The sequence below is a fragment of the Diorhabda carinulata genome, chromosome 2 (assembly GCF_026250575.1).
Source record: "Diorhabda carinulata isolate Delta chromosome 2, icDioCari1.1, whole genome shotgun sequence".
Taxonomy (NCBI): domain Eukaryota; kingdom Metazoa; phylum Arthropoda; class Insecta; order Coleoptera; family Chrysomelidae; genus Diorhabda; species Diorhabda carinulata.
The window spans coordinates 12,364,394-12,391,707 of record NC_079461.1 but is presented as its reverse complement, the minus strand read 5'-3'; the positions used below and the strand labels follow the sequence as shown (position 1 = coordinate 12,391,707).

At 32.4% G+C, this 27,314-nt stretch overlaps 1 protein-coding gene across 6 annotated transcripts in view; it reads right to left on the bottom strand.

Moving 5' to 3' along the window:
• The window catches only part of LOC130904206 (alpha-catulin), a 193,750-nt gene that overhangs the window by 67,349 nt on the left and 99,087 nt on the right, over positions 1-27,314 (bottom strand). For all 6 annotated transcript variants that reach the window (XR_009060823.1, XM_057816834.1, XM_057816835.1 and 3 more), the window contains exon 2: positions 11,926-12,109. Coding sequence is in view for 5 of the 6 variants with exons in the window: in XM_057816834.1 (XP_057672817.1) it covers positions 11,926-12,109 (184 nt within the window). In the remaining variant the exon portion in view is untranslated. The remainder of the gene's footprint in view (positions 1-11,925; positions 12,110-27,314) is intronic.

The following is a 27,314-nucleotide window of genomic DNA, read 5'->3' as shown; positions in this document are numbered from 1 at the left end:
TAACATGGGAAATTCCTTTTTATGCATTTTTTGAAACTAATACAAGTTGCTCCACCTAAAATACTACAACAAACCAATAGTACCCCAGCTGTATCGTATACACATAAAGTGTGGCTTACTGCAGATGATAGAGATTTAATTTTAGTAGCTCCATATATATGTCAGCCTACGGACTTTTTACCACACTTAGTAAACATCCTTCCAAGTTACCACATAATCACTATAGAGAGATTGTAATATTTCGTGAACTCCTTTGACACTTTCTTGTAACTTATCTCTCCCTAAAGTCGACCATTGAGGTCATGATCATTGTTTATATCGATTGCTTGTTGTAAACAATAGAAGCAATGCAATAATGTGCTCAAGACGTCGTATTATTCAGTCGCTAGGAACTACCGAATATATATCACCTTCTGATAATAAATAGAAATTGAACAGAAAAACTTTAATCATTTTATATCATTTTTCTCGATAAAATTTGCAAATATTTATCAATAATAAACAATTCAATAGTCCCTTCCAAGGAATTCTTTTTAGAGACCTTGACGCAAAGCTCTTCTTGCGTGATAAGTTCCCTTCTATATTGTGTATATACTGAAAGCTTTATGTGTTACTTCCACGTCATAGATACTTGTATAAACGATGTTTTTCATCCGTGTCAGGGAAACTCCAACAGCTTTTCGAGTCCTACTTTTGGACAGTTATTTCCATTATAGCATATCACTTGTATTCACTTTTTATGTTCTGATGTTGACTCAAATAATTTTTGTTTTAATTAGTAGGCGGAAGGTTAAATAAAAATTCAAGGACAGCTGATCAATTATTTCTATATATGGAATTTTAATACCAGATTTCTTTATTGCGATTTTGTTGTTAATGTTATACAAAAAATTCTTGTTAGTTTTACAAACATCCAATGAGTTAGATTATGAAATCAAGAACCTTTGAATAAATCTCTTTTCGTTAAGAATCTACAATTAAACATTATCATTACAAAAAATGTTCAGTGCTTAAGTAAATTCTACGGTGATTATGTAGTTTCTTAATGTGCATAGCAGTCTTTAATTTCTTGGCTGTAGCGAGGAATATCTAGCATAACCCATTTACGAGGTATCGTTATTAAATCTTGTTTGACGCTAATAAGAAATATTTTGATCTCATAAATTATTAGGCATTTTTCATTACAATGCACTAGGCGAATCTTCAACTGCTTGAAACCGTTTTCGTCTATGACGCCTCTTGCTTTCTCTTCCTCGAATTCAAAATCTTAATAAATAAATACAGAAATCGCACGGCGTGCAATCTTTTGAATAAGGGAACAATAGGATGTTGAATTTGGCTATTAACCTCTTGACTGACAATGCGGAATGAGCTTGAGCATTGTCTTGGCCTCTTTTCTCAGAAAATAAAATGGTAAAACCTAGCAAAGCTACGAGAGAAACTACAGCAAGTGGACGGAATCTTTTCAGCCTTCCTTCAAAGAGGATATCCTGCCACACTTGATCCGCCTTAGTAGAAGCAGCTGGGGGTAAATACCAGAACCTTGCAGAAGGGCTAAAACAATCAAAACCAGGAACAAAGAATACCACATATTCCGAATCTTTCAGACCAATCAGCCTCACCTCTTTTCTACTTAAAACGATAGAAAACGCTGTCGACAACTACTTTAGAACAAATATTTTGAAGTGGAAACCTCTCCATCCGTATTAATTCGCACACCAAATAGATAAATCTTCGGAGACAAAGAATATGTAGTATGTGCCTTCTTAGACATACCAGGCGCCTTTGACAACATTCCACATGAGGCTGTCAAAAGAGCATTAGACGCGAGAGGAATAAATAGGAAAAGCAACAGAGATGAGAGTAGGGCAAAACACCATTTCAATTACTGATAACAGGAGCATACTCACTTATGTGGCGCTTAGTAGTAAAAGAACTTTTATGCGAGCTGACTGAACGTTTATGCAAGACGAAACTTTGAGAATAAACTCTGCAACATAGTTCAAAGAGAACTCAACTATACAAAAAGGTGGTGTCGATCGGTGGGACTAAATATTAACCCGTAACAGACATACCTAATTTGTTCGACTGGGAAAAACTGAACCTCAAGCCCATCAAGCTAGACGAGCCTAAGCCTACATGTCGTAGGTCATTAGACATGTTGGGATTTTAGCTAATATCCCAGGATAATAGGCAGTTGGCTGATGGCGCGCAATAACAGACTATTGGGTTTACAGAATAAAATAAAAAAATAGAGTAAAAGAAGTCTTAGTTATTTATTTTTTGCATGTCAATCATTTTTTGCAACACGTGGAGACTTGGTGACATTGTGATTTACATTTTATTTTATTTTTAAAACAAGAGCATGAGCTTTTAAAATTTTCTCATAATAATCTTCTACAGGTACACAGTAAATTTGCTTTACTTTGTCTAACTGTTCTTTATCCCATATATCGCGATTACCTTTCTGACTATTAAACAATTTGGCCTTTTTCGATAGATATTCTATTATCCTAATTTTACCTAAAGTCCCAGAAAAGTAAACAAACGCTTGGTCATTTTTCGATGAATAATCTATTGTCCGGCTTTTAGCTAATATTTCGGGAGAAAAGGCATGCGTGACGCGCCATCAGCCCACTGCCTATTGTCCTGGGATATTAGCTAAAATCCCAACTTGATACATACCAACGATATACATTTTGTAAAAGCCTTTAACCTTATGGTTATTTGTTAAATTTAAAAGACTTATAGTTTTGTTCGGTACATGGAGCTCATACCCAACTATAATTAAATACAAGATGTACCAACAAAAACCCGATTTCCCCATAGAAATTCAGAGACCAAGGTACCAAATCATGGAAATAAAAAACATCCTGTTCATTGCGAAGGAGACGAATTTTCACAAAAAATTCATCCTGAAAATTTTTTGTCTAATGTTTCAATTGCCAACTCAAATTATATATATTATTATCTTCTGTTTAATAATTCTTCTTTCTTTGTCAATGTGGTTACTTTTCGACTATATTATCACCTTTATAGAATTATTCCTTAAATATATTCTTTCCAAATATCCTCCTATTTAGCACATCCGGATTAGATCAACAAATTTCTGTTAGTTTAACATAAGTACTCGTCAAAACTCCTTATATTCAAAACAACTGAAAATCAGCATAATCAAAACTTATTCAATGTTCACCATGAGTGATGCGAGACTCGACACTAAAAACTAGGAACTTATTTAATTGAACTTGAGGTCATATTAAATTCTCACCCTTTATTTTCTCTGTCTTAAGGTCCTAGCGACTTGTTACACTTGAACGCTAATAATTTCCTCATAAGTGGTACAAATGATTCCTAGATAAGTAAGCGTAAATATCCTAATCTAATAAGGTCCAATTAGAACAATTTCCAGGTTGAACGTCTTATTGCACTATACAAACACATACAGTCTCAGCATACCTATATCATCAGACGGATCACTGCCGTTCATCTAAGAAAAGGTATACTTGGTTGAATAGTCACCGTCCGAATATAAGTCTTGTTTGAAAATAATTACTCCACAATATATTACATTTTGTATCATTCCAATTTATTTTAAGTCATATTTTCTTGAATATAGCATAGAGCTAAACTATGACTGTCAGTTTAAACAAAAAAGCAGTTGATACAGTACACTACTAAATTAAGGCCGGTATCTGATAGCAGTTGAATATCATCTTCAAACCCATATACTTGAGAAGTAACTGAGCTGCACGCATCACATTATTCTGACAGTTTTACAAGCAAACTTTCTAATTGATTTTTAGTATATAATATACGGTTGTTAAAAATCGTCTCAAAGTTATAAAAGATGGTAGGTAATTATGTTCGAGGATCCCTGATTTCTCTTGTTTTTGATAAGTTCATTGATGTCAGGTATCATATTCGTTGTAGTTATTTTAAGAACTGATTGAAGATGTTCATTCGAAGTCTTGTGAGTTGTTTGTTCTTATTTATTTTCATGATGGAAAATATCTGCTAACATAAATAGGTGCTATCAAACATGCAAAGAATGCGTGCTGCATGCTTTTTTAATTCCGGATAATTATCCAAACTCTTTAAATATTGTGTATAAAATGTAGAAGCGTTAATCTCATTAAATTTTTCTTCCAACATACTGTCCAATTGAAGATCTATCAATTCCATTTGCAAATGAACTGGTGCCTATGAAGCTTCAAAATTAAATGGATTGTTGAAATTTAGGAGTTCCATTTCATTCATTTTGTGGTCTTCAAAACGATTGTTGAATTCCAAAATCAAATTTTGCAGAAGCTGAAAATATTTATCAAATTTTTTTTTGGTTCACTGCGCTAAATAATTTCAAGATCAGTCAAGTGTTTATTCAAATCTGCCAAAAAGGCACAATCAATCCACCACTTATTGCCATAATCAATTGGTTTGCCTTTTTTTAACATGAAAGCTTGAGTAAAGTCACGTAATGCAAAAAATCTTTCTAAAACTACTCCTCCACTGAACCAACGAACTTCGGTGAAATAAGGACATAAGAAAACTTTTCATCCATATTTTGAAGCAGCCCTCTGCTCCTTATAAAATTTATAATTTTAATTATAGGTTGCATGACATGGTCCACTTTCAAATATTTGGATGCCAATGATTCCTGATGAATTATACAGAAAAATCCCACAAAATTCCCCGATGGTTTCTGTTTTAATTTAGCTACAACGCCCTAATGTTTGCCAGCCATGACAGGAGCGCGATCCGTAGTTGTGTATATTCCAGTCGAGTTCATATTCTGCTATCAAATGCTCAATTGCAGAATAAATATCATTTGCTGTTATAGTACCTGTCAATGGAACGCACTTTAATAATTCTTCAGTTATTTCAAATTTACTGTTAATTCCTCGCATAAAAACAGCAAGTTGAGCTGTATCAACAGTATCGGTGCTCTCATCAACAGCCAGTGAAAAGTTTGTGAATTCCTTAATTTTCTCCTTCAGTTGAAGAAGCAAATTGTGAGATAAATCGTTTATTCCTGAAACAACAGTTTTGCTTGAGAGCGAAATATTTTAAATTTTTGACTTTTGAGATGGAAATGAAACATCGGCAACTTTCAACATACAGTCTTTAATAAAATCACCATTAGTGAATGGTTTTGATTTTTTCGCGATTTCTAATGCGATAAAAAAACTTGATTTCAGGGTATCTTCGCTTAGCTTCGTTTAGCTTTAGTAAACATCGAATGTTGACCTTGAAGTTTAGATTTTAAAGATGACAAAATGACGATTCTCCAGTATAACAAACGAATTTTGACTTTTGATTCGTATCCTAGTGTCTCAAATTAAACAACACACAATACCTTAACAATCACTACTTCGCAGTACATTAAAATCCTTCTCCAATCGTTTCACTTCGATTACTCGACTCAACTGACTCAGGTTGCGCTGACGCACTCATTTTATATGGTTAAGAAAGGTTCTAGTCTAGATGCGAAGCGCGTGGAAGATTCTATCGTTCTCAACAAAAAGTTCTAAAAAACATGAACAGAGGCCGGAAGCGGCCCGCGGGCCGTATCTTTGATATGACTGCTGTAGATGTAGATTTGATATAATTTCTAAATCTCATTTCCAATGAATTAACGTATTTCAAGAGAAAAATATCACATGAGTGAAAATTTGAAAAGAACTGTGTTGGTAGATACTTTTATATAACTGTCTTTTAAAGTTTCGTTATGTTGTTACATTGTGTTCATAAAATGAAGTAACTTGCTAATATGTCTATCAGGTATTCCAAAAATCATGTCGAATAAAAGTTTTTTGTAATAATTCGAGCCAAATGTATAAGTCAATAAATATTATATGGAATGGGCCGTAGCTCCAAAATAACTAAACATATATTATTAGTTTTTCATATTTTATTAATTTATATAAAGAACCTTCAAATTCGCATAATTCTACATTTAAAAATTCCAAACTTAGATTCGTTTGAACTTAAAATTATTAATTTCAAATGTCACCAACAAAGTCGATTTTATCAAAATCGCCGTTCCGATAATTACCTAGTAATACGTTTAAGTGTCATTAATTGTGTTTGACTCTTTATGAATTATTCCATATTGGTATTCGTGATCAGGTAGCTCAATTAATGATACAAGTCCAAATCGCCAGCAAACTATATTTAATCTATTCTTTCTCGAAGGATTATGAAAAGTACCAAAGAGTTAAGGTCGAAAATATAATGCCCATTCGCAGGACAAAAGTCGAATTGTCGATAACCAACTCGATTTTGTTTTGGCTGTTGATAAGAACGGTATATTTAATGTTATCATAACTTCAATTTTTTTTACGGATCTTAGTTTGGTTTGAGAATTTTGAATTCAGCTTTAGTGTTTGCATAGTGTCGAATATTGCAAAAGTATGGACATTAAGATTTTCATTTCCAATGTCACAGTTAACAGAGGACAGATAAAAGTTGTTCATGCAACCAAGACGCATGTGTTTGAATAGTTTTTGTATATGTAATTTTTAGAAAGCTTTGATAATTATTATTGTATATTATAATACAACTTAACAATGGGATGCCGCTGATAGCGGAAGAATCGTTTGTTGTTTCTAACTTCTACAATATTTTTTATTCATGAAAGGAAAAATATAATTAATATATCAAAGCTTGTTGGATTGTGAAAATTTCTGAAGATGTAGGTTCACCTAAAAATCGTACTAGAACTGGCCAACTAAAAACCGTTACTAATGATGTAGAATAATTGGATGCATGTAAAGGAATATTGTGAAACCATAATACAAAGTGTAAACACAAATCCTTATTTTACAAGTAGAATAGTCTTTTTCAATGAAGCGATCTTCATATTAAATGTTGAAGTTAAACGCCATAATCGTAGATAATAAAGAGATACTAATCCTAGATGGATGCGGGAACATAGGGATTGAAGGCATTTGAAAGTTAATGTTTGCGCAACTATCTCGGAATCATCCTTTGTAGAAGGTAGTTTAAGTATTTATAATGGGAATATTAAATGCAGTTGGTAACATTTGATTGACACTTGGTTTCAGGGGAATGTTATATTACCACAATTCAGCTGTTGGAACCAAGTATTTAAATAGTTTTCTAAGGGATATGGATTGGAAGAGAGTGCTCAATAGAGAGGTCAGCCAGATTTCTCGTTTTATCGTCTTCAGAATACTTTTTCTGGGAATGTTGAAAAAACTTTTTATACAAGACAAAATCTGAGATGAAGTAAGAAATGGAATATTGATATAGCCTATCAAAGAAACCCACCAAGTTGATATATTGGAGTGGAGGAACAAACAGTTTTTAACTATATTATGGTAAAACGGAATCTCAAAAAACTACTTTTATACCAAACCAAAACAAAATCAAACTATTAAAAATGGATAATACCGCTTACATTCGAGTGTCATGTTAAATATATGTTTAACGGTAATATCCTATATTGAAAATTTCACCACGGAATTTTCAATTTTCTGCTAACCACGGTGGTTTATATATGTTATATCCGAGCCTAAAATAGATTTTCTGTATAAGACGACATACTGTGAACTGTTTTATTGGCAATATATTCTCATTATTTGTTATCCTTCTTATATTTTTCGTTGAAGAAATGTTACGAAAATAGAAGGCGTGAGCTACTTGACACATTTGTTGCCGTTTTTGATCAGACCGCATTTTTCTATCGTTATTTTGATTTATTGTTATGTTTCGAAGTTTCCCGTTTTTCTGAACCCTTGTAATTTTTACAACCGTGTTTTATCGAAGACGTAATCCAAGAAATTTAGATAAAATCCGCGTAACATGAGTATATATAGTATATATGAGTATATTATTGAGAACATTCAAATAAATTTCATTTGTAGCAATCAACTAGTAGTAGAAAAATTAGTAATACAACAGAGTTAAAAAAGAATAAGTATTTAAAATAAGTAGTTAGATGCAGTGGTTGAATATTAGCAAAGAATGCAGTAGACTGAAAAGGAAGAAAAATGTATTCAGAAAAATACGAATGCTAGTGAGAAAGTACAGAAAATAAAGAACATCTAAAAGGTAACCTAAAAATGAATTTTTCAGCCATCGAAGAAATGCAAGTATTCTTTATAGCGGTGGAGAAGGTTTAAAATTCTATTATTATATAATTTGATCACTCTGTGACGCGCTTCTCTTCCTAGTCAATGCGCTGTGTTGCTATCCAGTTGTTTAATTTGGAGTGAGAATCGCCAGGAGCAAAATCGAAAATATATGCCGGATAAGAGAATGGATGGATAAGAAGTTTACAGTATGGCGTCTTATACACAAAATCTATTTTAGGCTCGGATATAACAGATAAACCACCGTGGTTAGCAGAAAATTGAAAGTTCCGTGGTGAAATTTTCAATATAGGATATTACCCCGTTAAACATATATTTAACATGACACGCGAATGTAAGCGGTATTATCCTTTTTTAATAGTTTGATTTTGTTCTGGTTTGGTATAAAAGTAGTTTTTTGAAATTCCGTTTTACCATAATATAGTTGAAAACCGTTTGTTCCTCCACTCAAATATATCAACTTGGTGAGTTGTGTGTTCATAAAGTTGCTAATATTCCAACAAGGTTCACAAAAAAATGTTGAAGGAAAGTTTTCTCAAAATAATTCAGGTAATCTAATTCACTCGTTTTTCTTAGGAAAATATGAAAATGAACAGGAACAGAATAGTGATATTATTCAATTATGTTCGAATTGTATTCCTTCTTCCGTTTGACAGTAATCCAGTCTTTTCTAAAAACCTGATATACAATTATGCAATCGCTGATTTGTTATTTGACATACCCTTATCAGTATTCCATTTCTTACTTCATCTCAATCATCAGATTTTATCTTGTATAAAAAGTTTTTTAGACGTTCCCAGAAAAAGTATTCTGAAGACGATAAAACGAGAAATCTGGTTGACCTCTCTATTGAGCACTCTCTTCCAATCCATATCTCTTAGAAAACTATTTAAATACTTGGTTCCAACAGCTGAATTGTGGTAATATAACATTCCCCTGAAACCAAGTGTCAATCAAACGTTACCAACTGCATTTCATTTCTCCATTATAAATACTAAAACTACCTTCTACAAATGATGATTCCGAGATAGTTGCGCAAACATTAACTTTCAAAGGCATTCAATCTCTATGTTCCGGCATTCATCTAGGATTAGTATCACTTTATTATCTACGAATATGATGGTTAACTTTAACATTTAACATGAAAATGGCTTCAATGAAAAAGATTATTCTACTTGTATTATTATTATATTTTGTATTATGGTTTTACAATAGTTCAGACAGGTCCTATGCGAATCATGTTGTGATGCAGTTTTTGAATTCATATATTAAACTTTTCTACAAAAATTTGCAGGCATCCAATTATTCTCCATTATTAGTTACAGTTTTGGTTGGCCATTTTTAGTACGATTTTTAGGTAAACCAACTTCCTCAATAAATTTCACAATCAAACAAATTACAGCTTTGATATAGTAATTACATTTTTTACTTCCATGAGTAAAAAATATGGTAGAAGTTAAAACAACAGACGATTTTTCCGCTTTCAGAGGCGTCCTATTATTGTATTATAATATAAAATAATAATTATCACAATTGCATCATCAACTTTTGTCAGTTTTCCGTTAATTGTGACATGGAATATGGAAATGTTAATGTCCACACTTTTTTCAATATTCGACAATATTATTAGCTTCAAATACTGAAACTAAATAAAAAATTCTCAAACTAAACTATGATCCACAAAACAAATTGAAGTAATGATAACATTCAATATGTCAAGAGTCAAAACCTAATTGATATTTTATTGAATGCAAAAACATCGTCTCTGATACAGTGTATCTGTTTTTTTTAATCAGAACGCAGGAGTTGGTTAGAGTCAATTCGATTTCTTACCAGGACTATGACTTTTGTCGTGCGAATGGGCATTATATTTGCTTCTTTAAAATTTGCGGTCGGAACTCTTTGATACTTTTTATAGCCCTTCGAGTAAGAATAGATTAAATATAGTTTGCTTGCGATTTGGATTTTTATCATTAATTGAGCTACCTGATCACGAATACCAATATGAAATAATTCATAAGAGTCAAACGCGAGTAATCATCATCGGAACAGCGATTTTACAAATCAACTTTATTTGTGACATTTCTGATAGGTACGCACGCGCATGAAGTGCCATTAATAATAAATTAGAGGAAGGCATTATCTTTATGGAAACTGGCTTTATGGTTTATCTTATTTCTAAATCTATGCCTAGTCACCAGTATGACTCATATGTTTTCAGAAATTAAGACAAAAGAATATCCTAATTCCAGGTATTTACTGTATAGTTCAGTTTATTTTCATTTATGATTTGTATACGATGTCCAAATCCAAAGATTTCGTTTTCGCTATGAGGACGATATTTTTTAATGTGTCTAATAATCTTATAGTCAACCCTTATAATTCATCAAGTTGAAAAAATTAGAGTTAACTTCAATCACTTTATAAAAAAGTATATTTCAGATTAGAATAACAGCTAATATTTTGAAATTAATAATTTTAAGTTCAAACGAATCCAAGTTTAGAATTGTTGTAGATCTTGACGGTTATTCATATAAATTGATAAAATATATTCAGTTATTTTGGAGCTACGACCCATTCCATATAATAATTATTGACTTCTGCCTTCTTTGGAGCTACTTCTCCCTTTTCAGTTTATTAATTTGATTGTTATTTTGTTTCGGGTGTGAAATGGCGCAAAAATTTGGCTCTATTTTTGTGAAACATTGCCAAACACTCGATGGAAACATCTTCATGACGCTGTTTTTGTTAATATGCGATGATGCCCACTTTTTAAATTGCCCACTATGTCTGCTAGTTCGCGCACTTTTAGTCGACGATCATCTAGTACCGCTTTGTTGATTTTCTTCAACATTTCTGGAGTCGGAGTAGAATGTAGTTGAGTTTTTTTATGGATTGGGTTAATGCCTTTCAAATAAAAGTATTGTATCACATAACGATGACCAATTCTTTCCATGTTTACAAATTCACTGAAAACGAAAACTACTGATGGCTGCCAAACAAATACTAAGCAACGACGTAACGTCCTCAAACTTAAAACATATGCTGTAGAGTTTGTGAACTTTCTAATACAGTTGTATTTTTCAAGGTACTTCTGGGACCACCCTCGTATCCCATAAATATTCATGTGGGTACCACCAAATGAAAAATATTTCATCTTTAATATAAGTATATCCTTCTAATCTCTGTTGAATCACGCCTAATTTGAAAAAGACGTAGCGGTCAGCTGGATTAATCGAGAATGTGGTTGCTAGCACTACACCGCCTCCACTCACTCTGACTCGTCTCGAGAGCCTTTAGAGGTGAGTCTAATGGAGGTAGAGTATTCTAAATATTTATCTTCATATGATACGTTACTGTTTATTCTTTCAATTCAAAGAAATAATATTACAAAGTATTATTGATACATGAAAATTGAATAAAATTTCCACCAAATTTCTCGCGGAGCTTTGACAAGGTGTGGTATTTTTGAAATAAAGTAGCAGTCATCTCTCTTTCCGTTTAAAAGGATTGCGACCTCAAGTGCTACATGATCGATATTATATATTTAAAAACTAGCCAACGAACTGTCCTTCTTAAAAATAACATTGACGTAGTTTCGTATATTCATGAAATTTATGTAAGGAATATAGAGAATGGTACGTTTACAAATTGACACTCTGTATGCGACTATCTTAATTTGAAATTTCATTTTACATCACGTAGATGAGGCAGCCAACCCTAATGGGATCGAATACTTCAGAGCCTACAATATCCCTGTTCTATTTTCACTTTTACGTAAAATGGGAAATTTATTCAAGTAACTTACCGGCCTGCCTCGCTTCCTTGCACGCTTCGTACATTCCTTGCCTAACTTCCGGATAGTCATCTGCAATTGTTTCTCCCACTGTCACGAATCGTTCAACAGCCAAGTTGACAGCCTGACCCACTCTTGCCACAGCTGACGGTCGCAAATTTCCAGCACTTCCATGTTGTTCTATCAGCGACGAAATCTGAAAGAAACAGTATTATTATATTTTTGTTGAAAAAGCGGTGAACTAATTAATTTTGTGGAACAGATTTTCATGGAATATGAATAATTAAATCATCCAAGACAAATTTTTACGTTGTGTTCCAGTCAATTATTCATGTATTCTTAGAACTTTAATATCCTTTTTGACGTTTTCAGGTTAAATGTTTGTTGGGAAATGGCTCATAAATTTGGAAATGCAAACCTGAACAACCGACATGCTCTTATTGAAATAATACTGTCATTCAAATAAAATATTCCCTTAACTCAGAATTATTAACAATTTAAGCTCCATTCAAAATCGTTAAGCTTTTTCACCGAAACAATAATAAAAAAAATAATCTAGAGTTCTGAAGAAGTGTCACAGAGAACACGATTTTTTGTTCGTTTTGCCATTAATAAAACTTAATTGTTTTAAATTGAGGTGTATAAAGTGTAAATATACTATACGAGGGTTACTACTTAAGTTTTGAGATAATATGGCAACAGTGATTTGGGTATAAAGATCATAAAGTCATAAAAGTTTGACATTTTTTATCGTGAACTTACTTAAAACGTTTTGTCATCCAAGTGCTATTTTAGTTGTTCACAGATACTTGAATCATTCATCTTGGTCATAAAATGTAATTGAATTACGACATTTTCGTGTGTTGATTTTCTTTCGACATGAATTAAACCAACAATAGTATTCTGATTAACTCCCTACGACTTTTTGTGCTGAAGTACCATATCGAGCTACCGTTTTTCGCTGGTTTTCCGAATTCATTCCAGACTATTTTGGACGATCTTAACGAAATTCATTCTGTAGCGAAGTGCGAACACGATTGAATTAGGAAAACCAGCGAAATACGGTGACTCGAGATGGTGGTTCATCATCAAAAGTCGAATTTAGGTGATACTACTGTTGGTTTAATTCACGTCGAGAGTCATAGAAAATCATCACACGAAAATGTTGCGATCTATTTCCATTTTTTGACCAAATTTCAAATGTTATATCAGATTTGACATATTCACGTTACTGTTGCCATATCTTTGAACTCAATTATCAACCCTAGTATATCATTTTGTCGAGTTTTTCTGGCTTTCAACCCTATTATATTCTAACAATTTGTGGTAAAGTTAGTGCAACTGTACGTTATATGGCCCTTGAGTGTCAACTTGTTTACGGTACTCCATTTTGATAGCTTATTTCTAGTTTGTTTTAATATGTTCTATTTGATAAGAATAAAATGCAACTTGAATTCTTTTTGAATTTTTTTGTTAAAATTGATTTATGATATAGATGTAATGAACTGAATTATTTTAAGGTTGGACTTGGTTCATAATATATTATAATTATTGTGGTTCATTCAATCGAAATCAATTCACTTTGATTAGAATTTTCGTGTTTCAATTATTTATTGATGCGATTTAATTCGCTATTTCACCATAAATTGTTGTTTTCAGGCTGATTTTTAATTAAATTCCATCAATCGTCCAGTGGGGCGGACACATCTGATCAAATATTGGATGGAAATGGAAATATTTCTCATCAGAATAAATCTAGATAAACTAAGTCGGGCTATAGTGATTGCCATTATATTGCTTCTCTTTGACCGATGCATCTGTTTCCAATAAAGAGTATTTTATATAAATTAAATAACCCATGTAGGGCCCCAAGACTTGAACTAGTCGATTTAGCTTGGGCCACCGCTGAGAAACCCTGCCTTGGCAAACAAAATTTGTCATAAAAATATAATTTTATTAACAATATATTGAAAATCTATTTTTACAAGCAACCAGGGTTGCAGACCAGTCTTAGGTTTATCTAGGCAACCAAGCCTAGATCTCAACCTCAATCTAAGCGAGGGACATTGTTATCATCCCAGAGTCTCACCATGTCTGGGCGAATAATGGCTTCCAAGCTAGGGCCAGAGTTGTACATACTTGGTGGGCCTATACTGGGTCGGAAATCAACTATGGTTCTTTGATAGTTACAAAATCTTCTGTCTCCCCTTTACTTGTAAGAGTATTCACCTTTCACTAGCTTCGTTACAATTAATATTATTAACTTTTTACTTACTTTTTCAGTCATCAATTTACCTCTTTTGACTGAATAGAAGGATTGTTGAGAATCTATAAAATAACTTTTCTATTCACTCAATTCACTCTATGTCACTTAAACATTTAAATAGTTTCTTCTTGATTATTTGCTTGAGATTGAGCATGGCATTAATCTATTGTGTCTTTGGCTTTTCTAGCTACATGATTCTGAATATTGTCAACGTCAATTAAGAGACTTATATCTCTATAAGTTTGCACTCTTACTGATTCACTGCTTTCTCATTCTCACTTTGTGTCTTTATCATGCTTTCTATATCTTCGAATATTATTGCACCACTTTTAATTTGCTAGCATTTGAGTTCTTTATTTTGACGACTACTCAATCTAATTCTCAGTACTCTATTAATTGTATTGGCTTTTTTTTTCAATTGTCAACTTAACTCAAGTCTGTAATTGAACATGTTGTTAGAATCAATAATCAGCAATTAAAGTTATTGCATTATGACAAAGCTGATTATTTTGAAATGGACAATATAACAAATTAAGTTACAAATTTATTGTAACTTCCGGAGAATGTACGATATCGTATTATATTCGAAACAAACGAATTTTATTTACTTATTCTAGTTTCCAGCAATTTATCCAATTAGCTGAGATTTAACATGTTGACTGCGAATATTGCTTTTCCTTTTCATCCGCATCCTATTTGTAGTGCAGGTGTCACTCATGAACGAGAAGTGTCTACTTGGCTTTGTATAATCCGTTTAGCGTTGGAGATGTGTTTACATAATTTTGTCAGCGTGTTTAAAATGAAATGCAGTAGCAGATTTTTAATTTCGTTTACGGCTTTGTTCTTTGTTGCAAATCAGTTGTTATTCGAAAACTAAACTATACTGTCCAGATAAGCAGCTTTCGTTGAACGAATCCCGATGGTGACGGCGATACGATTTTAAAATTCCTTATGTACCCTGGTTAATTGGACGATATGTGGAGAAGCTCCACAAAAACTGGAGATACACTTAATTCGAGAACAACGAATATTTAGTTATATTATCGACAATTTTTTCTAAATCCAATAGTTTAAGATTGAAATTATATTTACTGAACGGATACTTTACGGTTATATGGAAGCAAAACTGATAAGGTGACGTAGTTATAAGATATTCGAATGCAGTGATGATAGGGAAACAAGACGATAAAATAAAGTTTCTTATGTTTCAACAATATTCGAAAGTAGTCTTACCAATAACTTTGTAAGAGCCAATGGTAAATGGAAACCCCTTTCCATAATTGAATACAATCAGTATATGAAACGCATACACATAAAATTTAGATATTCTAAATAGTCTTGTTATTTACTTGCACAAATTTGCCACATTATGCCAAACCTTATAAGTTATGATGATTATTTCTTAATAATGTGAAAACATCCTTGACTTTTTGCTTTTGACATTTTAGTATTTTCCCAGGTTATGGTAGGATAATTCATTTTAGGCCTCAATCCAAAATGTCCATCTACAAATGTTACTTATGAAATGGATAATAATAGACAGTTACCTAGCAATTTTAGATACTTTATAAATTGAGGATAATAATAGGCTAGAATTTGATGCCTTTATAAAACACCGCTACGTGCATGTACATACCGGCTAATTATTTCCATTATAACCAACATAAGATTATAAGTCGCCATTTCCTGGTATATCTATTAATTAACTTTCCACTTAGCATCGACTTCTATTGAGGACGGTGATAATAAGAGAAATGTAATTAGATCAATTGATTAACATAGGTTTAAGGAATCCCTATGGAAAATCACTTTTCCAAAATCAAAAAGAAAAACAATAAAAATTTGCCCTTTATAGAAAGGGATTGAAAGGAACTTTTAACAGAGTGGGCTTTAAATTGGTTAAGTCCTACAATACATTTAAACAATTGTTGGGTAATCCTAATGAAATATCACATTTGGAAAAAAGTAGTATATATCAATTGAGCTGTAGTGATTTTGACGGGAGTATATGTTCGATTTACACATAGCTAATTTAAAATATGGACGGCCCGAAAAATCCAGTATTGTCAATAATGAAAAATGGATACAAATGTATCCAATAATAAACTGTTGGATGCATTTGGAAGCAATGAAATTGCTAAATGTAAGAACAGGACAAATTGTCTATTCCTTGCAGCTCACTCTATAGTTTTATAGTAGATTGAATATGTAGATTCCCGCCAATGAAGTTTTTCCGTTGGAATTATTTTTCGTGGGAAAATGTTTATTGGTGGCAAACTTTAGTTTAAAATATGTGAGGCAAGTTAAGAGATTCTGGTTTAGCCTCAGTCTCTGAAGACGATAACTTGGTTATGCGTCAAACAATGTAATTGTGGTGTTGGTGCAGTGGTAGTGTAAACGATGTGTTTAGTATCAATATCACCAATGGTTACAAAAATTTCAACTTAGTTAATAGATATGGCTGGTTTGTGAAACATCATAATGTTTGATAAATTGTTATGTAATATTTTTCTAGAAGATTTCATTTTGATTTTATTTCATTTTCCATATTTGTTCACTTGTGTTCCCTAACTGGAATGTACGTGTTGATTATTTGAATAAAGACGAAACTGGCCTGAATATTTTAATAACACTAAAAATCTGACATATAGTAATAGAGAACTTGATACACTTGAAAATTAAGACGATATTATTCTGATATTTGTCAATAATTTTATGCTCAATAATAAAATATAATAACCAAAAATATGAGAAACAAACTGTATGCAATAATCAGCAAATGGGTTTTGAAGAAATCATCAGACGTTTGTATGAATAAAATAAAGTTTTTACTTCGAAATAATGAGGTAACGAATGAAAATTCATCTAACTAAGACTAATCTCCACATTCTTTCTCGTGAATATAAAATAGCGAAGAGTTTTTTATCGATATCTTATACAGAACAGAACTAATTAGGATATTCGAAATACTTGTCTTTTCTACTCATTTATCCATGCTTCTATGACATTTTTACTTTGTATCGATCTCTTCCAGTACAATATGAGTATCGTTTTCATATTTACTTGTATAAATATTTTAAATTGGAACTTGGAACTTGGAACAAATATCTTAAGCAACTTAAGAATTCATCATTAATATTGTTATTGAATAACTTTCATATTACCTATACGGTTTATTTTCGTGTACTAATTTCATTAAATTCTGTTTTTCCTCTTCAAAGGCCGAAATTTTTATATAAATTACTGTGCTCCTTCTGAAAACTGATTCCATAATTCAGTATCAATGTATATTCCCAAATATTTATTTTTTCTATCGTTTTCTTGAAAAGTCGCATGGATTCAGAGGATATTATTTATTTACTATATTTCAAGTTATGACGAGAGTTCCGTACAACAATATTTAAGGATATCACTTCAATTGTATTATTTTGTTTTATTTAGTTTGGTGAATGTGATCGTGGTTAACTTATACTACCAACTATTACAACGCAAATTTAAATCCTCATCTTTACATATATTGTTACGAAGCCGTCTCTGCTCTGGAGCCGGTCCTGCCTAGATATATTGCAATTCTAAAATGCCGCGAGCGCCGCGCGACGCATTTGACATACTTTTTATAAACCGCAGAATCCGTTTGATGTTTGTTTTATTATATCAGATGCTTCAATCGCATAGTTTCTTATCAATAATTTCTAGGAAAGTCTATTTATTTGTGTGATTTCTCCATTTGCTAGAACTTTTGAGAATTCTTTTAGTTTAATTTAGTTTATAAGAAATAGTCGTAGTGAACAGACCGAAACAGAAAATAATAGAAGAATTTAAATAAATAATTCAAGTTAGTTAAGTGATAGTGATAAGTGAATTATAAAAATTAGTTAAGTGTAGTGCAAGGTATTTAAATAAATTAAGAACGTAACTTTGAACCTTGAATAGTATATCGCCCTTCTCATTAAATCAAGATTGTAAATAAGGTCTAATATAGTCTGAATATAGTTATTTAATATGACCACTAAAAAATTGAATTTGATGCAAGGAGATAATTATGAGTATTCCTCCAGTTTATGATGGACAATGAAATCTATAGAATACAATGGAAATAGGTTAAGTACTACATTAAAAAATTGTTCACTACTATTGATGGTTGTTTTTCATGTTTTATACTTTTGCATATCCTGCGTCCTAGTTCAGCCATGCGTATTGGTTTCCTCTCTTCCCCATAGCTTAAGGTATTTTTTTAATCAAATTAAAAGTAATATATTTTTTGACACTTTAAGTTTTGGTATCTTAACATTAAGAGGTTTTGTGCTTATCTGCTTGTTTTTGCTCAATGAATAAGTCATTCTATATATCTGTCTATTCATTTGGTTCATGCCGCGGGTTGTAGCAGTCATAAAATCGTTATTGGTAGTAAAATAACTAGCCATTCCAAGGAAATCAATTTAGCACAAGTTGTCTGAAGAACCACGAAAAATCCCCTGCTCCATTTATATCAATAAATCAACTATTTGTTGTCAAAATAATGACATGCTAGTAGTATTTTATTAAACAGGCCGGCCGGACGCTCTCCTACATAATCAGCGCTGATGACGTAGTATCTATTTGGAACGAATCTTGGGCGATATAAAATATATCCGGACTTCTAAACTTTGTTTTGTAAATACTAATCCCATCGACTTGGAATAAAAACTATTATTTTTGTAAAATTAAGTTAGAAAACAACTTACTTTTTTAAAATATTTCTCTATGTTCTAGATCTATCGAAAGATTAAAGTGCATTTATAGGTTCAGTACTTTCAGTGGACGTCCTGCTCAACAGCAGATATATTATCTCGTAACGATTCTAGCTACAGCGTAGATGATTCTCGTGCACCAAACTGTAAAATATGTTTATGTTTGGAAAACTATGGAACTTCTTTACACAGACAAAGAGACGGTTTATTTTGGATTTGTAATTTGATAAATATAAATTTCTCAAAATTGGTGCGACATTTATAGAAATGCATGTGTCTATAGTACACATCACCACACTTAAAAAACCGTGGTGGTTGTCGATCAAACTATTAAAGTTAAGTCACAATATCCGTTGTTTGTTCATATTAGTTGATAAAAACACGAGTGGGAATAAAATATGGTGACAATCCTATTATGATATTACTAATCAATTAATAAAATCGCTGACATAACACCCTAGAGTCGCCAGGAAATGTTCTAAAAGGTTGTATATTTAAAGGATGAAAGTTTATTATAAATTATTACCATCCGTCTCTTCCATCGAATTTTCCATGGTATGAGTACTCAGTAACCAGAATATAATTTTTTGGTAATTTTCTACAAATAAGAGCTCCAATTTACTTTTTATCAGTAACTTTCTCTTCCCAAATCACCCAGTAATTGCTGTTATATAATAAATCTTAATTGTTACGACATGTTTCCTTTCATCTTGACTTGCTCCTTCGTTAAATTTATTTCATTTGGATTAGGAGCGTGCAAGACATTATGTGTAGAAGGTTCAATATATCTAATGATGTTTCAATTTAATTGGAGTGGGTGATATAAGCAGTCATAAGAGTACTTTACAATATTATTTCCAGATTGTATGTAACTAATTACTGTCCATCAAAAGTTAGCACATAGCGTAGAAGAAGGAAACAGTTGAAAAGTGGAAGAGAGTAGCTAGGGTGGTGAAAATAATCGGACTTACGACATCGACAAAAATTGAAAGATTTATCATATTTCAATAAAATAGTGATTATTATATAGAATTTGTTCTTTATTTACTTATTTATATTATAATGAATATTTTAATTTTCCTCAATAATTTATTGCAATTATTAATCTCAAATACCAAATTTTATATTTATATAGCAATACGAGAATGTATTGAAAAATTCTTAGCCTACTATAAAACCAAACAAAATTTCAATGTCAAAATATTTTATTACTCAACATATTCTCCTCTTAATTGGATACATTTATTACAGCCAACCTGCAACGTCTTTAGACCTTCTTCTTCTTCTTCTGAAAACCAGACCTCCACAGCTTTTATTACCTCCTCGTTGGAAAAAAATTTACAACCTTTTAAACTCCAGTGATTAAAACTTTAAATCACGAATTTTTTGCATGTCAACATGAGATTTGTGTAGAGGGTGATGGATTGGTTAGCGTTGTTCTGGCCGACCCGAACACCTGCTTTGCTTATTTTCCCAATCTACTACGAATGTTTGGGGATGATCGACCAAGGTTGGTTAATGAAGTTTGGAACTGTTTCAAACGAATTTGCTTCCGTTCAGCATTTCGTTGTCCAATTTTGTTGGTTCTTCTCATCAATCTCAGGAGTCGGAGAGATGGTAATTACTAGATCTGAATTTTGAGATTGATCTTTGAGTATTTGCGAACCTCTAAAATCCACTTGGCAGAACATTGTACATGTTTTTTGTTGCACTAGTTAGTTTGTATTTCTTGGGATGAAAATTTATACATTTACATTTTTTTCTTAAGTTCCTATATGGCTTAGAATTTCCAGTTTTTATTTCGCTAATCTCATAAGCTTTTAATATACTTCAAACTATGAAGCACATTTTTGATAAAAATATTTGATGATTTAGAGAATTGCTGCTAGGTATATTTAGTGATCACTACCTTGTACAGAAAATCCTTGATAGATGGGACTTCTGTTTTTGAAACACAAAACAAAATTTAACTACCATTCAATTTTTCAATTCACTGGTTTAATTGACTGTGCTAGTAAGCGAAGACATCAATTGTATTATAAAAAGTTTATAATGCACGTATGTATATAGAAGCATTTTCTCATATTTTATTTTGTGACTTGTCTATAAAAAATTGCCGCCGCGAGAAAATAAATGAGCGAACTTTGTCTCTCTTATCAATGGGCTGTAAATTCATAGATATTATTTGAGAATAACTGGTATAGATATGCATAACGTTACTCTCGAGAAACGTTCTTTTGAACATTACTTGAATAGATAATAGAAGAAGCACTCCTATCGTGCTACTGGATAAATCAGTAAAAGTTATATATTTTACATAAAAAAGAGCAGACACGAGTAGATACGATAACGAAGAATTCCCGAGAAAGTTAGATGGAAAATTTAGTATAATGAATTTATTGAGTTCGTATTCCATAACTTCTCGAAATTGATCCCAGTCTTTTAATATTTCTCCTGGACTGTGAATGACTTCAGATTTCTAACGATGTGCGAGTTTGTATTTCTTGATGACTGAAACAAAATAATTTGTTGTTAGTTTAAACTTTTAGAATGTGTGTAGCCGCCAGTTTAGAAGTTCGCGCAAAATCTGGTGAAAACTGTAAACAAGTCGCAATCACATTTGTGATATTATTGTAAAATAAATGGTACTGGTCAAAAATTTCTCTCTCATATTCCTAACTTAATAAAGAAGTTATTATAGAAATAATCTCATTTGTCTAAACAAAAACTTTTCGACGTTGAAAACTATTACGCAGCAAAAAAGTGCAAAGGTATAGATTTTTGTTAAATTATTTTGTTATATCTCATTTCCTACACCATTTATTGTGCGTTTATTATTTTTTTGATAATATTACTACAGTATATGACTGAAATTATTCATATCTATAACTATAACGCATGTCGAAGCTGTGCGAGAAGAAAGTCAACAACTTCCATTGAAGGCATCAAACTAGGAACTCGCGTGAGAAAAGTCTGTTTATCTTACAGCATAATTTTCACGTCCTCTACTCACTGGAAATAGTTACTAAGTAGTAAACTCGTTCCGTTGTTAACAAAAAAGTTATATCTGCACTGTTTTTGATGAAGCAGCACTAATAGAAGTATTGTTAGAGATTCATTGAGAAAACTTTAACAGGTGAGTTCTATTAAAATATGTTTCAAAAAATAATATTGATGCGGTTAGTAACATGATTTGGCAAGATCTTATCAACTTTTGAGTTACTTAATAGGATGCCCACCACAATCATCTGACACAGCATATTTAGATCTTGTCTAGGGAATAGGCATTATAAATATTTGGTATGAAAGAGATTTGGTTAGGTTAGATTAGATTAGATTTGGAGATTAGAAGAATAACATCAGACGAAAGGCTCTAGAAGAATGTCAGATTAGGTTTTATCACTACAAAATGATGGATAACATTCCAAAAAACGCTTTTTTAAAATTTTTTTGAAGTACCTGGCCTAACCTAGAGATACCGGTAGTTGCTTGAAAAATACCATTGTATTAGAAAGTACACTCCCTATAGCATATCTTTGAAGTTTGAAGTTTGAAAATCCCACGTTTTTTAGTATTTGTTGGGCAGCTATCAATAGTGAAGTTTCAATTGAATTTGTGAACATAGTAAAAATTGGTCATCGTTCTTTTATTTGAAAGGCCTAAGCCCAATCAATATAAAAGCTTAGCTAGATTCTAAAAAGTGCGCGAGCAGTATGCATAGTAATCATTTCAAAAAGTGCGGCTCATCGCACATTAACATCAAGCTGTACGCAAGATAAGTGCCGCGTTTGTTCACAATAGAACAAAAATAGCGTCGTGAATATGTTTCCATCTATTGTTTATTAATACTTCACGAATTTTTTCGTTGTTTCATAACCACATGGATCCATAACTTCACACCCGAAACAAAAGAACAATTGAATGCAAGAACTGAGAAGGGAGAAACTCCAAAGAAAGCAAAGACCGTTCCAGCCGTATGACCTGCGAAGACCGCGATGCTGGTCTACAAAATGAGGTGATGACTCCAAAACTGTTGAAGAAAATCCACAAAGCGATCTTGCATGATCGTCGGCTGAAAGTGCGCAAGCTAGCAGATATAGTAGGCGTTTCAAACAGCGCGGTACATCGCATATTGACTGAATTTGGACATGAGATAGCTGTGCGCAAGATGGGTGTCGCGTTTGCTAACAATGGAATAAAAACGGCGTCGTCAAGATGTTTCCTTCGAGTGTTTGGGAATGTTCCACAGAATTAAAACCGAATTTTTGCACCGTTTCATAACAATCGATATAACGTGGGTCCATCACTTCACGCCCCAAACTAACAGAAAAATCAAAACTGTGGACTGAAAGGGGAGAACCCGCTGCAAAGAAGGCAAAGACCGTTCCATCAGCCATGACGTCGGCTGCTGACTTTCTGTATGAATTCGAAGATTCGCTTTAAAAAGTTCATACTTGCCAGTAAATTTATACATAATAGGTTACAATGTAAAGTGATGATAAATAGTTGATTTGTTTTTAGAAATGGTTAAGGGCGGAGCAAAGGGATATCAGCCTAGGTATCTTAACAACCAATTATGAGCAAATTATTCGATATATTTTCTTCAGGTTCTTCAGAGGAACAATTTCTGCATACATTATGAACACACAAACATTGCTTAAATATATTAATTATTAATTACATAAAATATTCATACTCCATTTATTCCATATTATTGTGATTGAAGGTTAGATAAAAGACACATGTATCCGTTATTCGTGTATCCAAATGTATTATGAACGGAATATTTTTAAGGAAGCAATGTTCATCTCCATTCAGTTACAAACTTTGTCCCTATTTCTAAATTGAAATCCCTTTAAGTAATTTTATCAAACACAAACTGTCCCAGGAGTTTAATTACAAAGTTTTCTCATCTAACTGTAGTGTCTTTGATTTCAAGGGAAAGTGCTCTTTGTATCCTGAAACTTATTTGTTTTCATGGACAAAGCGCTAAAAAGGATTTCAGGTTTCAACAAGTTTTGCTTCAGGAAAAACTCTTATACATTATTACCTGAAATAGAAAAAACTATTCCATCATTCCAAATGATCAATCATAACAAATATAAAAATACGTCGAACGTAATTCAAAAAAGTAAAATGTCGAATATGTTCTGATGTCATTAATATATTTTTAAATATAAATCGCATTTTATTATATAATTTGATAAAGCTTATTTTTCTGCGTTCTGCAAGTAAAAGCCATATAAGAAAAAATATAAAATATAAAACAACTTTGAAAACTATTTCTTACAGAAATTATTAACCTGTGTCTCGTTTACGATCTGACAAAGGATAAGACAATGATAACCCTAATTTACAGGTCATCTGCAGAGTTATTTATTTTCCAATTTTCCAATCGTTCCAATTATCCTTATAAATTGTCTGGTTGGTTAACGTAAGCTCGACTTTTTAAATGTCCATGCAAAAAAATCTAAGAATGTGATTTAGATGGCCTTTTCATTGATCCACGTCTTTCAGTTCACCTTCTTTAAAGAAGGTTATGCAAAAAATGAGCATACCGTTTACAGTCACTGCACCAAGACTCAAAATTACACGACGCGCGATAACTAGTCAATGACATTTGGATCCAAATCGGCCGAAATAGAGAAAAACTATTGGAAACCCGGAAAAATCGCTCAAGAATCGTTTCTTAAGTGTTTTCCGGCATTTTGAGTCCAAGTCTAGCCTTGAAATTCGCTGGGGGTGGTCATAAGAGACTGCTTGGGGGTTGCAAATCATTACGGTGGTATATATTATAAAAGTGTAAGTATAATTTTAAATTTTTAGAAAAACAAAAATTCAAATTCAATCTATATTATATATTGAAGTTACAAATAATATTGCTTTGATTTGATTTGATTTGTAGTAGTCGGCGTCTGTCTGGCAGCAGTATTGCATCAGCATATTGTTTTCTTTCGTGATCATTTTCTTCATCACCTTTTCCCTTTCATCCATCCTCGAGCACCCTTGCGTCCATTCAACAGTAAGATATTATTTAACATGCCCGAAAACCCCTGAGGAACGATTTTCGACGAATTTTTATGACCCGGGTAAGTTTTCCAAAATTCAACCCTCGAGCCCCCCCGTAAAACCACCATGTGCACTGCCGGCAAATTGCAATGTAAGAATTGGACTCAGATGCCCAAAAACCACCAAAAAATGATTTTCAAGTGATGTTTCGGGTTTTTAATCATTTTATAATTGTTCGAGAAATTATGCGAAATGCATTTATTCCACCAGAATGCAATTTTCTGTTTTTCTGATTCGTTTCCTATCTTCCCTGGGCTAACCAAGTTATGAGCTTTATTAGCGGGTTAAATTCCGAATCAGTTTAGGGACCGATCCCATACGCACTTTCAAAATTGTTGTTCGCTAGTCGATGAATTCTTCCCTCCTCCCCCGAACTGATTCGGAATTTGACCAGTCATTTAAACGCGGAAAACAGTGTAATTTTGAATTGTAGTGGTAGTGTAAACAGTATGTTCAGTATTTCAAGCCCATTAGACGAATTGCGACGGTTTGAACCAAAGCGTTGCCTCTGAAAATATTACACTATCAAGAATATTCGGATTTTTTATCACAATGCTTCATGAAAATTTCGTCTGTCTGGATTATCTCCTGAATGTTCGTGAATAAGTTGAACTTTGTATGGGTGAAGTTTTCCTTTAAACACTTTACTTCTTGTTGTTGTAGTTGCGTGAGGGTTGTCTCCTAATGACAACAAAATATCTAAATTTATAACGTCAATTATTTCTGGACCAGATTTTGGAGCATCCCTCACGCTTCCCGTTTCATTAAATTTGGCAACAATTCTGCTTACTTACTGTGCTCCAAGTTAATGGAGATGTTTCGAAACGTGTTTTATTAAATAAAATACATTCTTCTTCAAGTCCGTCGCCATAACTTACCATCATTAGAATTCTATCCATCCTATTTTAGTTAAATTATAATAATAAAATTGGTATAATAAGAATAAAATTAGATAATAAAAAAATTAATATGATGCTAATTGTAAAACTGATACTGACCAACAGTAGTTTTATCAAAACAATTAAAGAAAATTAATAAAGACGGATATTCGTACTAGATAACTACAAGTTTTAATAATTTCAAAATAAAGTTTATTTAGTTTCTGATCAATTCTCTCATTTTTTTTGTGTGACGTGTTTTCGCTACCATTTTGAAAAAGAACGTTGTATGTTTCATAAAGTTTCTGCTCAATAAAAACTGTATCTAATTACAGGTATGGTCATACAGATAATATAATATGAATATAAACTCAGTATTACGTTCAGCCTCTGAAGACGATAAATTGGTTATCGAAACGCACGTCAGACAGTGTAATCGTGAGTGTTAGTGTAGTGGTGGTGTAAACAGTGTATTCAGTATGAATATCGCCAACAGTTCCAGAAATTCCAACTTAATATAACTATATTGCTTCATCACTCATTATAAATTATATAAATAATGGAATAGTTATGGACAAAAAAGTTTCCATCTAAGTATAAGTCAATATAAATAGAAGGCGTGGTTATGTTATTAAGTGATTTAGTTTACACTATATGTACAGAGGATATCGATTTTCATATGCAAAAATTCCTGGAGGCTATATATATGAAATTCGTGTATTGTTGAGACATAATTGGAAACAAAAGTTTAAGGCAGCTGTGGCAGCAAGAAAATTTTTTGAAACTGAAGGAGAAGACACATTTAATGAGCAAAGAGCACGGCGTTGGTTTAATCCTTAATAGTGGAGATTTAACGCTTGAAGATCGTTCGAGTTCAGGTCGTCCACCTGCGTTTGATATTGAGGTTACAAGAAAATCAGTAGAAAACCAACTAGTATCAGCAGTGGCTAAGAATCGGATTCCCTTAGACCTTCTAAGGATACCATACATCGCCTTTTCAAAATGTGTGCTTAGACAAAAAACAAATACCAGAACTTGTCGCAAAGGTCGATTAGTCGATTAGAGCGTGTAATTGATGGAATTGTGAAAGTTTGGAAATCTTCATAATTTTCAAATCAAAACGGTACACAGTATCAAGTTTTATCAAGAGTATCTTTTTGGTGTAAAATTAAATGATGTTTAATTTCAATTGAAATTTTGCTTAATAAATCTACTAATATTGAAAAAGCTATGTTCAATACTACTTGGTAAGAACACTGTAACCAGCATTCTCTATGAGAGTCAGACATAAAAACAAATTCATTTGATGTATCAGCTTCCAAAACATATTTGTATTTAATTTCAATACATTGTTGCCAGTAGTTGCGGTTAAATTGTAAAAAATGTGTATATGTTTCTTCAACGCCTTTTATCTTGAATACAGATACCGTTACAGAAATTTTTTACTGAGCAAACTCC